This window comes from Gallus gallus, chromosome 13 (genome assembly GCF_016699485.2).
Source record: "Gallus gallus isolate bGalGal1 chromosome 13, bGalGal1.mat.broiler.GRCg7b, whole genome shotgun sequence".
In the NCBI taxonomy this organism is placed as follows: Eukaryota; Metazoa; Chordata; class Aves; order Galliformes; family Phasianidae; genus Gallus; species Gallus gallus.
The window spans coordinates 9,034,324-9,051,931 of NC_052544.1; the positions used below are offsets into that span (position 1 = coordinate 9,034,324).

The 17,608-nt window shown below is 44.3% G+C and overlaps 1 protein-coding gene across 2 annotated transcripts in view; it reads left to right on the forward strand.

Annotated features, from left to right (window-relative positions):
- Positions 1-10,382: 10,382 nt before the first annotated feature.
- CPEB4 (cytoplasmic polyadenylation element binding protein 4) overlaps positions 10,383-17,608 on the forward strand; it is a 37,832-nt gene continuing 30,606 nt past the window's right edge. For both annotated transcript variants that reach the window (XM_414678.8, XM_004944878.5), the window contains exon 1: positions 10,383-12,701. In XM_414678.8, the coding sequence (XP_414678.3) occupies positions 11,580-12,701 (1,122 nt within the window). In that variant the 5' untranslated portion in view covers positions 10,383-11,579. The remainder of the gene's footprint in view (positions 12,702-17,608) is intronic.

Here is a 17,608-nt window from a genome sequence, read left to right on the forward strand (position 1 = left end):
GAAGCCCATGACTGTGCACTCCAAGCACCTTCCACCGCTCATTGCTGCAGATCCTCTCGATCTCTTCTTGGAGCCACAGGAGCAGAGCGTGGAGGTCTTCTGGATATTCTTGGAAAAAGGCAGCCCAGACCTTGGTTGGGAAGTTGTGTGTGGAGGCAACGAGCACCAGCTCTGCAGGCCCCTACTCACCCTGCAGGCCATAACCTGAGTGTGCTGCGGGCTGCAGGATACAGCGCTGGACATAATCATTGTCTGACCACACTGAGTGCTGGATGGTCTTTATTCTGTGCCCGCATACTGCACAACTCAGCTTCTTCTTTGCCCACCAGAATGCACAGCCACAGCAAAGCTGGTGTAAACAAGGGGTCACGTGGGTGACATCATGCCAACTTTGCCAACAGATGTGGCAGGTCCAGTCCAATGCCACGTCCGTGGCCCCAGCTTGTGCTGTGGGAGTGCTGAGGCTGGGAAGCTCTTCCCCTCACTGGTGCTACAGTGGGCAGAAGGTGTTACAGACTGCAAGAGTGAGAAAGAGAGGCCATGGCCACTCGTTGACCCAGGGGCAGGCAGCAGCAATGCCCCCATCTCTCAGCAACAAATCCTCCAGGCTCTTGCTCCCGCTGGCCTCCTTGGGAGCTGTATTCCCACAGCGCTCACCTGCGCTGCTCTGAGCACACCCCATGGGGCCCCAGCTGTCTGAAACAGGCAAGGCCAGGGAAACAGTGATGCTGTGGGATGGGCACCGAGACCTGCTGCTGGCAGCCCCACAGCACAGCCCAACCAAGGCCTCGTTTGGGCCTCCAAGTCTCACAGGTATGCTTAACTGGAGTTCAGGCATGAGTGCACACTGGACTCTGTTGGCACCTGAATTTAAACCGGGAGAGTTAGCGACATCACAGTTATCTCTTGCTCAAGTTACAACCCCTCGGTTGTTGATCTTACAGTCCACCACTGTGTGTATTTGGGCACCAGCTTGAGCCTCCGTCACCCTCCATCATTCAGTGATTTTCCTCTGCAATGGTGATATATTTGGGAAGATAAAAACAGCACGTGTTTACTCTCTCCACAAAAGAACTGAAAAGGTTCATATCAGAATATTTAAACATGAGTTAAATAATGAGCAGCTAAACAGAGAAATATTCTCAGTTACTGTAAGCAGTAAGTGTTGTTCTTTTGGGACTACGTGGCTAGAAAGATCAAATCAAAGAACACTTATGGGTCACATTCTTATCTGCTACGTTGCTGTCTCAATCAAATAATGCCAGAGCTGCACTGTGGTAACTGCTGTTGAGATCAGAATCTGATTACAGATATTCTGCCCATGAAGTTCTCAAAGAACTGTTATATCTCAAGTCAAAGTGCAAAGAAAAGAGAGAACAAATAACACTGTTTATTTCTGCAGATTATTTTTATGCCTGTCTGCTCCAGTTATAAGAATAATCTGTAAATGAATTATTATCAAGAAAAGTTATTTGTTTGCTCTAATCAAGCCTTAAACTTGTAGGCATAATATGGAACTAATTATTTTTAACTAACTCATCAACATGTTTCATTCATAAGTTGGGATTTATCAATATAGCACATGAAAGGAGAGAACATATTATTATTATTTCAATTTAGATAATATGCAAAAAGCACTGTGTTTGTAATGACCTGCTTTCACTGAATATAATCAAGCTCCAAAGCTCTATTACAGGCTGGAAATAGCAGCAGCTTACTTTAATGAGATTTCTGGCTCTGGGCCCCAGCTGTTCTACGCAAGGCTCTCCCTTTGCTCTATGACCTACCAATATGTGCTGTCACCAGTAATGAGACAGGACCTATTTCCTAACATGGGGAAAAATTGGAAAGCATGAGTTCGCTCTACTGTCAGTGGCAACACACCCTCCTTCCCCTGCAAGGCAGAAGTGGGGAACGCTGAACATGCAGTGTGCTCTGTCCCTGGCCACTAGGGTACAACACGAGGCCCGTTAGGTAGAGAAGTCCAAGGTGAGACTGAAATTCTCTTCTTAACTCATCCCCCCAGCACACAGGCGCCAGCATTAGGTTTATGCAGAGTACGTCCCTCCTCTGTGAAGAACCCCAGAAGAGGACTCCGCCTGCGAGAGAAAGGATAACCGCAGCCGTCTTAGACGCAGAATTTTATGGATTTTGTGGAATTATGCTCATTTCAGAGCTGTACAGGGAATGTGCCAGGAGTCAAAGAGCTGCACTTAATTTGCCTAAAATGGAGCAGATTACCACTGCTCCCCTTTTTAATAACAGAGCTGCAGCCTGGAGACTCCCGATCCAGCAGGCAGAGCTCTGCAATGGCAGGGCTGGGTCCTGGTGTGCTGCATTGAGGTGTATGGTGACTCCGGGGGAGAAAGCACACCCATCACATCCTTGTCACCCTGATCTGGGCTCTTTATATTGCTTTCCTTACTCTTTTTTTTTTTTTTTTTAATTACAATATCTCGTGCTTTTCAAAAGCGGAGGAAAATTCTGTTCTTGAAAGTGATTAGTTAACAACTGTATTTTGTAATGCTATTTTTATCTTTAAGCTGTCACTCGCAATCATTAACACCTTGCACGTGCATCTGTGATTTTTAGGACAGGAAGACACTGTTGTTCTTTCCCTGAATAGCATTGTTAAGTATTTCAGGAATCGAAAATCCGCAAGCTGTTTCTGTGCCCTGAATACAAACCTCTTTGGAAAAACTGATGAACATTTTAGTCAGAAAATTGGAAAGCGTGTGCTTAATGCACTTTGAAATTAAATGATTTGGTGCTTTTCAATTTGTCTTTTTGCCCTTCCCAAATACCCAAAGGCACTAGCCCACTTTGTAAATGAATAGGCTATGAAATCTTATTTTGAGAAATGAAGGTGTCACCAAGTTGCAGTAAAAATTATACTTAGCACCAATGCACTTTGTAAGCCCTGACAAATTGGCCCTTGCAACAACCCTGATGCACTCCTCTTTTATTAATAGGAATTAAGGAGCCAGTTGTTTCATATCGGAAGTGAAGAATAACAGAAGAAGAAGAACAGACATTGGGAAGCCAACTCTCCGCCGTACCAGCAGATCCTATCCCAGTGCAGCTGCTGCACTGTTCTTGCCATCCAGCTGCCTCTCACACACCGTGGGTGCCATGGGTAGGCAGGCTGGCTGGCTTGGGGCTGCTGGCTCACTCGCTCCCAAACATTTGGGAAATGGCACACGGCTGTGCCTGGGGCCATGCCTGCAGGCCGGCAGTGTTTGTGGCAGACCAGCCCTTCTTAGGGCAGCCCTTTGCGTGCAGACTGGGCGGCGTTCTTAAGTGAGAAATGAGAGGCCACATTGCCAGATTCTGAAGTATAGCACTAAGAACACCACTGCTGTCACAACACTATTTCCTCTTCTAAATTATTTATGTATTTATTGTATTTTACATGAGCCGTGGAAGCTAGAGGCATTTTTGCAGTGTCAGGTCATTCTAAAGTACATTCCATACAAAGAATAGGGCTGGAAAGTACAGTTGTACGTGGTATTGTTCATTAATATTACATAATTACTGCACACAAAATAGTTCTCTGGGCAGTGATAAGGATTTTTTTTCATAAAGACTAAGGACTCCAAGGCAATGTATGCCATTAAGGGGCTGCTTAATGTATGAGAGTGTATCAGTATATATAGCACCTTCATCCAGCTGCAGAAAAATGACAAAGCCGGCTTAGCCAAATGAAGCCATTAGCATGTATAATGTCTTTTACACAAGAGTTAAATGGTTTACTGGGTTTATAAAATCATACTTTGATATTGCAGTGACCAAGCTGAGATACGATCCAGCAAACAGCAGTTGCAGCTGCATCAGCACAAAAACCAATAGTTGGAGTTTCTCTGAGGCCAAGAGAACAATTTCTGCAGTCTTCGAAAATTGCCCTGAAATTAGAATTTTCTCTATGTGTTGGCTAATATTAGCCATCGACAGCTCAGCTGGAGTTTTTAACTCAGCCTTCCTGGAGCAATTGTTGAGGATGAAATGTTGATGCAGCTTCCTGAGTCTGTTGGTTGCCTTTATTGCCATTGAACATGAAAAAGTACTGTGTCTTATGAGATTCATTAGATCTAATGTAAGGTGGAGGAACACCTGGGTGACAAATAATCCCATAAAGGATCTCTCTGAAGTTTAGTACAGCCCAGTGCATTCCTTCTAAAGTCCTTATGCTCACGTATAGCTGTTAATTTTGATTTCTGATTTAACTTACTAAATTGTGTTCGTATGCCATAGAGTTTGGCATGGACGAGATACACCAATACTTAGTAATATAGAGCTGGAGATCTGGACGTCTTGATTGAGCTTTTGCATTCAAGAAAACATCAAGCTTTGCTGCAGCCTTTCATACATAAGATCCAGTCAATAATTCTGTTCCTAGAAAAACAATTCTTATCCTCTTTGTTCTCCTTTTTATTATTATTATTATTACTATTATTACTTTATTTAAAGCAGTGAGACTGGAATTCTCAGTTTCCCCACCACCAGTGTTAAATAGGTGCACCAGCCTGATGTTTCTGCAGTCAGCAGTGCGCAGTGTTAACACCAAGTTCGTGTGTTGAGTCATGGAGTGTTCACCTTTCTTTCCGGATGACACCATGACAGCTGCAATCAGCAGATGTGTGAGAGCTGACAGTCCTTTGATTTAAAAAAAGGAGAGTTTTGCTGGCAAGGCATTTTCCATAAGGAGTGCCTTCTAAGCTCTGCAACTCAATTCACTTCTCAACTCAATAGGGCCCTGATTTGCTAGCGCTGGGGTTTCACACATCTGCTCCTGCAGTCTGCCAGGGACAGCCTTCTTCTTGGGGATTCCTTTATTATTTTTTTTTTTTCAGGTTTAGTGTATCTTTCAACCGATTCTATTAAATTATTGTTAATAATTATCCTTCTTATGGTCATATGGTCTTCCCAAGGCTGCATGGCCCAGCTAACAAAGTTCTGTTTTGCTCTGAAAATATTAGAATCACAGAATCATAGAATCGCTCAGGTTGGAAAAGACCTTAAAGATCGTCGAGTCCAACCACAACCTAACCATACTACCCTAACTCTAACAACCCTCCGCTGTTAGTATGTACCACGTACCCTTTGCTGTGTTTCGTTAAGTGTGTAACACTGACTATCTGAAAGGCACTATATTAGATCCAAGCAAACCACAGATCTCATTATTTTTTTGAGTAAAAAAGTGAGCGAACAAATTTTTCTACTTCAGATCTGCTTTCCCCACTTTTTCTGTGACCTAAATCATAACAGAGCATTTATCAGGTGATGTGTTATTATCAGAATAAAAGCAGGCAAGGAAACCAAATCCTCAGCACAGAGCTGTATGTTCCCACTTGTGATGTAGTCTCCTATTGAAGAGTTTTCCAAGGGCTTTGGGATGCTTTGGTGCCACTGGCAATCATTTGCCACGGTGGCAGGGAATGCTCTCCTGTAAGATCACCAGAAGAGTTGCATTGCTTCTAGAAATGAATCCATTAGGTGCTGTTAGTGGTTAGTGTGAGTCACCAGAATGACTTAAGGTACTCCAAGTGTAATTCAGTTGGAACGACCTCTGAGGTGAAAGGTGTTAGATACCCCATGGCCAAGCTGCAGGGACTTTCTTGGTGGATGTGGCAGCAAATCTGGACACTGAATCTCACCTGCAAATGCCAATGGGAAAACTTTCCCTTCCTTTCTACTGAAAACACATTTGAAAACTGTTGAGGTAAAGGGAAAATTAGGATTCAGTTCCTCATTTCTTTCACATTATTTAGATGTCCAAGATGTTTTGTTTTTTTTGTTATTGTGTTGATCTTATGTTTTAAGTGTCACTATACCTTACTACAGTGAGCAGAGAAGAGCAACAATGCTAGTGAAGGGACTAGAAAATAATACTTATGAGGAGCAGCTGAGGGAACAGGAATTACTCTAAGAATAGGAGGCAGAGGGGAGGAGACCTCATTGCTGTCTACAACAGCCTGAGAGGGGGCTGCAGTGAAGAGGTGTTGCTCTCTTTTCTCACATGGCAAAAATTAGGACATGATGAAATAGTTCCAAGCTACGTCAGGGGGTTTAGATTGGATTTCAGGAACAATTTCTTCCTGAATAAGGTGGTCAGGCATTGGAACAAGCTGCTCGGGAAAGTGATGGAATTTAGTGATGGGACTCTGTAGGTCAGATAGAGGGTTGGACTTGATGATCTTGAAGGCTTTTTCCAACCTACGTGACTGTGATTCTATGATAAGCTATGTGATAAAGGACTAATCTGACTGCAAAAATGTGAGCTTATGGTTTGTGATTAGAAAAAACACACAACAAAAACAGCTGCTTAACCTGTTAGCTATATGTTGAATTAAGTCAATAGGACAGTTTTTAGGAATGCTTGTCACTCTCTTGGTGTGCCTGTAAGGAAAAACAACAATACCTCAGTCACTCCATGGAAACGAGCTTGGTTTTGCAGCTAGGCAGCTGGGAAAGTAAGATTCTCTCCACTAAAAGAAGGCGGCAAATGAAATTCTACTGCTGTTAGCAATAAAGAATTTTTAAATGTTTGACAAATTTGTAAGCTAATCATGCAGCTGACTCGATGATTGGCTTCTGTGAAACTTCTGTGGCAATTCAAAGTTCTTCTGTTTTTTATGCATTAAAAAAAACCACTCAGATGCATTATTTGAGATTCTCTTTACATCATCAAGTCATCAAAATGCCAACTTCCTCACAGGTTGTTAAATACACTTATTTATAGACACTGCTCATTTTCTTTAGAGATTTATTCTTCTTTGCAGCTACACGTAGTGTCTGCAATCCCTGTATTTTTCTCAGGCATTTCTTTTGTCAAAGAGGTTGAATAAAATGACACAAATCCTGCAGGGCAGCTGATACCATCAAAATATCAGCTGTAAAGAAGCCTCCCATGGTTTCAGCAAACCTCATTTGTCAAGCAAAGTGATCAAAGTCCAATTTTGGAAGTTCTTTTCATATCACTCAAGCTGATCTACATCCCACTGCATTGCAAAGGTGTGCCTGAAATTAAATTGAGGCCATCTACTCAGTCTTCCCCAAACTATTCATGTAAGAGCAATATACTGCCAGAGCAAGGTTCAGAGATTTTTGACAGAAGTGCTTGTGAAGTCTGAATCTGATGATGATGATGATAATAACAGTATGACTAGAAAAGTACAGAAGAAAATAGTACTTAGTATCAGATGGGCTCACATACATCGCAAGCAGTAAACAAAAGGGGAAATTAAAACCCTGTAATTACATGTTCACAAACAATGATGTTTTCATGAAACGTAAACAAGTACATTTTCACACATGGAGGTAACGTATACATGACTACAAAAAATAAAAAAATAAAAATTGTAGGTGTGCAAAAAAGACATCTGTCTCTAGAAATGAGCTATTTTACAGAAGTGATATGTAGTAGACCAGAGTTTTGATGTACGTCCTTGGATAAACCCCATTCCTGTGCAATAATTAATTTTAAAGAGAGGAAGCATATGTCAGTTTTGGATGAATGGTTGTGCCCATCGACCACATGACTGTATATACAGAAAGTCAATCAGATGTGTGATGCACGGTGTTATTCCTCTGGTAACCACAGTCAAAGGAAAACTGGAATTTCACTATGTGCTCCTGGCAGACAGGGACAGCCCATTATCACATTTGCTAAGGTAGTTGAACTAATGATCACTGAATATTTAATAAATACCACAGATATATTGAAGGTCCCTTCCAACTCTAAGGATTCTAGGATTCTGTGATACATAAAATTCGTGCTGCATTGATATTGGCTGCACAGCTTGCTATAATGTTTTTCTAGCACTGAGGTGGGCTGATCAAGGAAGTGGTGGAGTCCCCATCCCTTCAGGTATATGTTGGACATGGCACTAAGGGACATGATTTTATGATGGGACTCAATAGGTCAGGTTGATGGTTGCACTTGATGGTCTTGAATGTCTTTTCCAACTTAGATGATTTTGTGACCTATGACTCAGCCCACAGGTGAGGACTGTGACAGAGGCACATGCAGCTTTACTTCCAGCCCCATGTCCTCCTTCTCCTTGCCTGCCTTTCCTTGACACGTCTTCTTCTGGCTTTGTTCTGATGCAGTGCTGTAGTCCAGCTGAAAGGCATCTGCCTTCAGTGAGAACAGTAAATATTTAAAAGCTATCTAAATTTGATATAAATGTGTTGTAAACGTGGTGAAGGATCTAGAGGGGAAGGTCCCTTAGTTTGTTCAGCTTGGAGAAGAGGAAACAGAGGGGAGACCTCATTGCGGCCTACAGCTTCCTCACAGAGAAGCAGGAGGGCAGGCAATAATATCTCTCTGGTGAGCAATGATAGAACCCAAGGGGATGGCATGAAGCTGTGACAGGATAGATTCAGGCTGGATATCATGAAAACGTTCTTCACCAGAGGGTGGTCAGGCACTGGAACAAGATCCTCAGGGCAGTGGTCATGGCACTGAGCTTGCCAGAGGTCAAGAAGCATCTGGACAATGCTCTCAGACATATGGTCTAATTTTTGGGTGGTGCTGTGGAGAGCCAGGAGTTGGACTCAACAATCCATACGGGTCCCTTCCAATTTGGGATATTCTTTGATTCTATGAACTCCAATTTATTGTACATTTACTATATATATATATATATATCTCACTAATTTGTTGTCTCTTTCAAACCATCATTTACTTGGGAAATCCTTTAAAATATAGGAGTTCAAGTTCCAAAAAAGCATTTTAGAATAACTATAGAATCATAGAATGGCCTGGGTTGAAAAGGACCACAATGATCATCGAGTTTCAACCCCCCTGCTGTGTGCAGGGTTGCCAACCACCAGACCAGGCTGCCCAGAGCCACATCCAGCCTGGCCTTGAATGCCTCCAGGGATGGGGCATCCACAACCTCCTTTGGCAACCTGTTCCAGTGTGTCACCACCCTCTGTGTGAAAAACTTCCTCCTAATATCTGTAGGATCATAGAATGGCCTGGGTTGAAAAGAACCACATTTTTTCTCTAAAAAGAATATTTTTATCACAACTTCTTGTCTTTGTAACCTATTTCCATGCTTCAAGAACTCAAATAGCCACCAGAAGCCAGGTACTGTAATATCTGCCCTACACCAACAGCTCTCTGAGCGTTGTTACATTGACTGTACTGCATGGTACTGACTGTCCCTTCTGCCAGCAGGATGATGGGAGGCCACAGCCTGGGACAAGGCAGAGTAGGGAGGGAAAGGTTCACTTGAGAGCCTCAGCCCTTGGGTGCTAAAAACAAGCAGCGTTTCAGATATTATTTAATTCTTAGCTATTAGATATGACATTACAGGACGAAATGCAGTCAGTGGATTTCAGGGGTGCCCGGCCTGTCAGGGCCCTGCCTGTCCCTGGGAGGACACCCTGCCCTCCACAAAGATGGCCGCCGGGGGAGGGAACTGCGCTCATCGCTCCAAGATGGTCGCCCCGCCGGCATCCGCCTGACCTTTCGCCCTCGCCTATGACGGCCATCAAGCTGCGGGCGACATGCCCAAAAGAAAGGTGGCCGCCCCAGCCGGGAAGCGGCGGGGAGTGCCTGCCCTTACCAAAAATGGCGGCGGGCGGAGGGGGGCGTGGCTTGTGCCCGGGGAGCCGGGCCCGGGGGTGGGGCGGGGGCGCGCCCGGCGCCGAACCGGAAGTGCCGCGCTGCCTCCTCCAGCTGGTTGTCATTTCGTGCGGCGGCTCGGTCCTGAGGAGACGGGGCTCGGCAGCGGCCGGGCGGGGAGGAGGGAGGCACCGGCTGCGGCATCGAGGCAGGAAGCTGCGGCCGCTGGGGGGGTGGGAGGGGAAGGGAAGGAGAAAGGGGAAAGAAAGAAAGAAAGAAAAAATAGAGGCGAAACGAGGCGGCGGAGGCTCCGCGCGGAGGACTCGTCGCGGCCGGGCTCGCCGGCTATCGCAGCTTCTCCCGGTGCCGCGCAGCCCTGCCCCCTCTCCCGGCGCTGTCTCCCGCGGAGCCTCCCCCTCCGCCGCCGCCCGGAGGCAGCGTCCCCCACCTCCCGCCCGGCCGCTGTACATGAGGGGGAAGGCAGCCCGCCTGGAGCCGAGAAGACGCGCAGCACGGGAAGGACTGCGCCGAGGAACCGCCGCCGCCGGACCCCGCGCCCCGGTTAGTCTGCCGGGCCCCTCGCTGCGCGGCGCCCAGCGGCCGAGCCCACGTCCCGTCATCTCCGGGCGATTTGGGAGAACCGGTTAAACACCTTCCATGGGGGAGAGAGGAGCCCGGCCCCCCGCCGCCTGCACCTTCCCCTCCCTGCCGGAGGCTGCTCCTCTCCTGAGGTAAAAAAAACAAAACAAAAAACCAACAAATCAACCCCTCCCGCCTTCCCCGACAGACAGACGGACACTCGCGGGGCGGGGGGACACCGCGGGGCACCCACAGCCGGGCCTGGGAGCGAGCGCAGCACCGCCCGCTGCTGCCGGCCGCGAGGAGAAGACCCGGCCCGGAGGGAGCCCACGGATCTGGGTGGAAGGAGCGAGCCCGGCACCGCGAACACCCTGCCGGCAGCACAGAGCGAGAAAACCTCCTTCCCTTTCCTCCTGCGCAGCTCGCTGTCCCCTCCCTTCCCTTTTCCCGAACGCTGAATGCTGATTTCTGAGATGAAAATCCTCTCCGAGCAGCCGGGGCTCGCCTGAAGGACATGCAGATATCGCATCGCAAATAAGAAGTGAGTCTGGCGATCTCAGAAACCCAGCCCAAAAGGAGCAGCATCGATAATCCACCCTTCTCCTGCTCAACTCACTCCCCACCCAGCACACACAGAATACTAATTTCCTGAGATAAGATCTTACCCCTTTAAACGGCTCACACGCGCACATACTTACACACACACACACACACACACACACATACACACACACACACACAGAGTGTATATTATTTCTACACAGAATAGGTTAAACCCAGCAGCACAGTAAAAAGCCTCCTCTGCAACTCACCCCCCCCTCCCCTTCACCCCTCTGAATGCTGAAATCCTGAGGAAAATTTTTTTCTCCTACCCACAGCAAAGACTTTTTGAACAGGACACAAATATATATTAGATTATAGAGATGTATTAAATTATTCCAGATTTAAATCTATTTTTTTGCTGCCAAGGGGTCGGGGGACCAGACGTCATTGTATATTTTTTTTTGCTCTTAACTCATTTATGGGCAAGTCAAGGCTGCTGAGGAGGAAGAAAACAGGATAGTTAGAATCTCTTTATCCTTATTCCCCAGAAGCTTTTTCTGTCATTGCTGTGCATTTCCTTTAGGAAAGCAAGGAAACCTCTTATTTTGTGAACCAAAGATTTATTTTTCCCTTTCTCCTGGCTGAAGGGAGGAAGTGGACACACATTGAAATAGTTGAAGAGATCTATCTTTTGCAAAAAAAAAAAAACAAAAACAAAAACAAAAATCTATGATCCAAATCTGAGATAAATTTGCGTGGAGGGAGAAACTGGAATATCTAGCTAAAAACAGGCTACTTGCTAATCTCTCCTTAGAAGAGGAGGAGGTAAACACTAAACATCAACTTGTTCTTACAGGGAAGATTCAAACCCTAAGTATAATAAATGGGGGATTACGGGTTTGGAGTGTTAGTGCAAAACAACACTGGAAATAAGTCAGCTTTTCCAGTCAGATTTCATCCACATCTGCAGCCTCCACACCATCATCAAAATGCAACCCCCAGCCCTGCTGCTTTTATAAATAATAACACAGCTGCCAATGGCAGTAGTGCTGGGTCAGCTTGGCTCTTTCCTGCTCCAGCTGCCCATAATATTCAGGATGAGATTCTGGGGTCAGAAAAATCTAAAGCTCAGCAACAGGAAAAGCAAGAGTCCCTAGAAAAACAGCAACTTTCCCCCAGTCAAAGTCAGGAAGCAGGCATGCTCTCTGAACCCGAGAAAGCTAAAACTGAAGAAAATCAGGGCGATAATTCTTCGGAGAACGGCAATGGAAAGGAGAAAATAAGAATAGAATCGCCGGTGTTAACAGGATTTGATTATCAAGAGGCTTCGGGGCTCGGTACTTCGACACAGCCCTTGACGTCCACCGCATCTTCTCTGACTGGTTTTAGTAACTGGTCTGCGGCGATAGCTCCTTCTTCTTCTACAATAATCAATGAAGATGCAAGTTTTTTTCACCAGGGAGGGGTCCCTGCTGCCTCAGCTAACAATGGTGCTCTGCTGTTTCAGAATTTTCCACATCACGTCAGCCCTGGCTTTGGTGGTAGCTTTTCCCCTCAAATTGGACCCCTCTCTCAACACCACCCTCATCACCCTCATTTTCAGCATCATCACAATCAGCATCAACAACAGAGGAGGTCTCCTGCAAGTCCTCACCCACCACCATTCACGCATAGAAATGCTGCTTTTAATCAGTTGCCTCATTTGGCTAATAATCTAAACAAGCCACCTTCTCCGTGGAGCAGCTACCAAAGTCCATCGCCTACACCATCTTCATGGAGCCCTGGTGGCGGTGGATACGGTGGGTGGGGTGGGTCCCAAGGTCGAGACCACCGCCGGGGACTGAACGGAGGGATAACACCCCTGAACTCCATCTCGCCATTAAAGAAGAATTTTGCCAGTAATCATATCCAGTTGCAGAAATACGCTCGACCCAGCTCAGCCTTTGCTCCGAAATCCTGGATGGAAGACAGCTTGAATAGAGCTGACAATATTTTTCCTTTTCAGGTGAGTATGCTCTATTATGCCCATAAGGAAAATAACACATGACTGCATTAAAATACCATGGAGAGGGTGGAATGGGGGGTTTGAATAATACATTATGATTGTGTTACTTCTGTTTTTGCAGCTAAAAAAAGCCACACAGCTAACTTGAAATGCGACAGTGTGAACTACGCTGGGCTGTGAATCATGGTGTTTGTTTTTTTAGTAGTGGTGATCGTATAAATATCTATTTCCCACCATACATCTCCGATTAGCCAGTTTCCTTCAGCTTAATACTTAGGTTAAGAAGTAACCGATGAACAAATCTACTTGTAAGCAGCATGTATATCCACTAAGAGGAGTAAGGAAAACAGTGCTGCCTGATGAAGTGTGAGAGATCTGGGGCCTTCTGAAATATTTGAAAACACATTACATCTGAGAAAAATATTAAGTGATTGTGTTTTGCTTGGGAGAATCTCATGAGCTTGTTGTTCAGTGTAATTCTGGGGGAAATAATCTTTTAACATCAGCACATTTTGCTTTCCTCAGCAATGGCAGCAAATTTTAGTTACAGGCCATTAACTCATAACCCAAAATAGATCTGGATGAGTGTCAGGTGGTGGTCTCCTATATTTTCAGTTGGTCTCATCCTGACAGCAGACAGGTTGTGTGACACTTCAGCCCCTCCTTCTAGGCTGACTTTTTATGAGTTTGAAATGAGTTGTATAATGATGAGTCTAGCCTGCAGTAACATTTAAAGCTCTTCATCTGACCACTCATCAAAGCTTGTTTGTGTGTGTGTGTACACCTTTTGTGAAGTCCTTTAAAGTGTGTTCCAAAGACTCTGCGTTCTTTAACATAAAGTGGGTTGCTTTTAAAGGCCTTCAAATGAGGGCAAAAGTGAGAATTTCAAAATGATTGCAGTATTGTTAGCCATGGTGTAAGAAGCAGGGTGACCTACTTTAAAATAATTTGAAAGATTATAGATAAGAACGGTGCAATGTGTCTCATGTTCTAAACCACCTGAGAGATATAAACGTATGTAATAATGACATTGTGGATCCAGACGTAGGAGCATTCAGTTCTCCTTAGTAAACTGTTCAGTTTCTGTTTGGTTTGCAGGGCCAGCCTATGCAACCTTCAGCCAACCGGGCAGCTGCTGGCAATAACTTTCCATTAGAGACCTTTCTTTCTGCTGCAGGGCTGGCTGGTTCAGTATCAGGTAGAGCCCGTGTAAATTTAGAATGCATAGTAGCATTTGATGTTGATATCAGGATTTGTAATTCATGTAACAAACCTGTGTCCAGCAAACTGAATTTATACACTGAAACCATTAGAAAAAGGGACACAGCTGGAGTCGGTCTTTTTTCAGCCTCGCTGCAGCACAACTTGGCTCACAGTTTAATTCATTCTTTACCCTGACACGTAGCTGATGCACAGAGTGACAGAATGAGATCAAGCGTGTCCTTGCTGCTGCGTGTAAGGCCCAAATGTATGTGCACCAATAGAAACGTGCTTGGTTTGACATCAAGGAAATTTCAGCAAAGTGACAAAGTCAACCTTGACTTTTGGGTTGTGTTCCAAACATAAAATATCCGACACGCTTATTTTAATCACAGTAAAGAAATAATTTTTGTGTGGCCTGTTGGTATCTGTTTACATGAACGCTGAAATGAAGCTGTACATGTCAAGACCGAGTCTGACACTTCTTCATGCCAAGAAAAGGAGAAGTGTTGGAGTGGAGTGCTTTCCAGTCTGTTACTATTGCTTCTGTGAAGAAAAGGGCAGGGCAGCAGAGCAGGACTTCATCACTGCAGACCCAGAAAGATGCTGATTAATTCTGAAGCCATCTTGGACAAATGCTTCCTATAACTTTTTGTGTGTGCCAAATCTTCAGCTCCTTTGGTCACTTCGTGCTTTCTGTTTTGAATTTTTGAATCACTGGAAACAAATGATGTAAAATTTGACCTTTGTCAGATTTTTTTTTTCCTTCCTGGATTTTTTCTGATTGTGTGCCCGACTCAAAGCAGAAATAAGGAGTTTTGCTTATTGTATCTTTGTGTTCATGCATGTATACATTGATGCGACCTATCCCCAGTGATGCAATCGTGTACTGGTCAAGGCTATTTTGTTACTGGAATCTTCTTGGATTCCTATTTAGGAAATAATTGAAAGCTGTCTTTGCTGCAGCAACATAATGGGGTAATTTGATACAACTATCCCTTTCATTCAATATTTATGTTTTGCTGCTTAAATCATTAACAAGTGTTGCTGCAGCCTAGTGAAAATGAGTTTCTTTAGAAAGCAAGCTGTAAACCAATTGCAGATACTTGGGGAGCTCTTCTTTTTTAAAAGGTTGTCTTTACTCCGAAGCTCAGGGAAGCACCGAAGTCTATGTTTGGATGCAAATCTTAGGGTAGCCAAGTGTAAGTGCTAATTTCCAATTAGGAGAGGACGCCATGGCATAATTTCCCCATCAGCCACCGATGGGAACTGCTGCTCACTTGAAAAACCTCTGACTTCTGAGATAAAATAGGCATTCCAAACAGCGCATATGGAAGGAAAATCCCATGTTGATCTGCTTGATAATCTTACAGTTTGGTGGTGGCTTGCTTGGTATTTGAGAGTTACCTATAAACCACCGTATTGGTTGTCGTATGTATTCTTTATTTGGAATTCTGGCTCATAACGCTTCAGAAGTGACACAGCTGTAGGATCCTCGTGTTGCAGAGATGGAACTTGAAGCGAGGTCAGAGAAGACTGCTACCAAATGTGTTAATGAAATTAAGTTCTGATATTGTGCTTTAACCGCTGGGCAGCCTTCAAAGATCTTTTGAAAAGAGAAAAGCCATTGTTCTTTGTGTGTTCGTTTGAAAAGGAAATGGTGTCCAAATGAAAAAATGGTTCCTGAATAACAAAAAAATAGTTGCGTGTTTTTGGACGCAGCAGCCCTCCCTGGGAATTAATACATGAAAATGTCCTTAACTGTGACTGTTGCATCCTAACAAAGTACTGATTTTTACAATTATTCCTTCTCTTTCCCTCCTCACAGCGCTGACAAACTGAGTGTTCAGTAATTGCATTTTGCTGCAGCATCGCCCTCAGGATTGTTTTGGCTTTCCTTTTGCTGTGTGCTTGCACTTCCTCATGAGAGTGGAACATCCTGCCTGTTATGCAATGCATAAATCTTGCTTTGATAGGCGCTTCCAGGTTTCCAGATCTCATCTTCCAACGTGCGGGGATGTTTTTTAAATTGGTCTTTGAAGGCAAGTTAAGCAATAGTGTTCAACTTTCTGTACAAAATAATTGAGAATAATTTGTGTTTCTTCCCGGAATCGAGCTTGACAATAAGTGCTCATTTCAAAGAATTTCATGCTGGAGAGCACTTCATCATATCCACTTGTTCAAAACTGTTTTTTCCTTTCTTCTGAAGTGGCTGGTTTCCAGGTACACAACCCCTTCCAAATCCACCGAGGGGCTGTGCCAGAGGGACTCTCTCTTCCTTCAGGCTGATATGGAATGTTTGAGAAAACACATACGTGATTACAGACTGTGTTTTAATTCTCAGCTATACGTCATGGTTTGTTTGCCCATAGAAATGGGTTGATTTAAGAAGTGCATTAAGACAAACGCCCAGGAATTTGGAATTAAAGACAAAAAAAAAACCCTCCTGAATACATTTGCCAATCTTTCCTCTTGAAGGAACTTTGCAAATAAATTTCTTTACCATGCCTCTTTCATATTTGCTCTTTGTTGTTGAGGAGCCTTTCCATAAATCACGATGGCTGGCTGCATAAAACGAGGCTGCTGCTTTTGCAGAGCTTTGTCGGATTTTATTCTCCCTTGTAGCGGCAGCAACGATTCTGAGAGATTTCAATCTATCATTTTAACGCGGGGTAAATATTCAAAGTTGAATTTTTAAATGTCAGTTCCCCCATTTTTCACTGAGACCATCAGCTGTGTAGTAATTAGTGTTTTGTGTGCTGTTCCCCACAGCTATTGGTTTGTGGAATCAGAAGCGCTCTAATGTGGTACGACAAGCACAAGTTAAATACTGTGGAAGTTAACACTGTTCTTGTTTTATAAACTTACTACTGACGTTAATACCTCGGCTTTGGCCCTCCTGTGTGTTTTTGACCTCAGGGTTTCTTTTTAAAGGAGCTTTTGATAGGAGCTATTTGAATTATGTTTGTATTTTCCAAAGATTAAAAGGAGTACTCTTATTGAGCGTTTTGCTTTGAAAATGAATTGCGTACTTAGCAGCCCAGCACAAAGGCTGAGAACACAAGAGATTGTGGATTATGCCTTACAGAAGGCACGGTAAAGAACTTAATATGTGGCTAAAATAGAGTCAGACATGTTACTGGAAGTTTTTATGAGGGTCTATGATTTTTGATGCTTAAAAAAGGGTTTGACAAAGCCAGAAGTGCTCCCTCCCCAAACGCTCCTCTTTGGCGTCACTTCTTCAGCATTTTCTTATGGTTCCCTGGTAAAGCTATAAAGGATGAGCAGGGCAGCACACAGCAACGTCCTTTCAGGAAAAACCTGTTTATTCAAAGCCTATAATTCACTGCCTTGTGGATGGGGATCTGGAATACAGCATTTGCAGGATGCTGGGAAGGAGGAGAAGCCTATCCAGGAGTATAATCAAGTCCAAATTTGCTTTGCAATTAATAGAGAAATGTGGAACCTGTATGAGTACCTACAATTTACCTCTCCCCACGCATCTTTCTTTGCCTCAGCCATCAGGCTTTTTAATTGTGGGAAATAGGTGCCAGGTTTCAGAAAGTTTTAAGCTTCCTGTGCTGTAATGAGGGTTGCAAATGTAGCTGTAAGTTTTCTAATTTCGGCAAGTATTCTGGTTTCACAAAGCTTTAAATAAAATGAAGCCTCAGCTTTATAGCTGCACCGACTTCATAAATCCTGCTAAG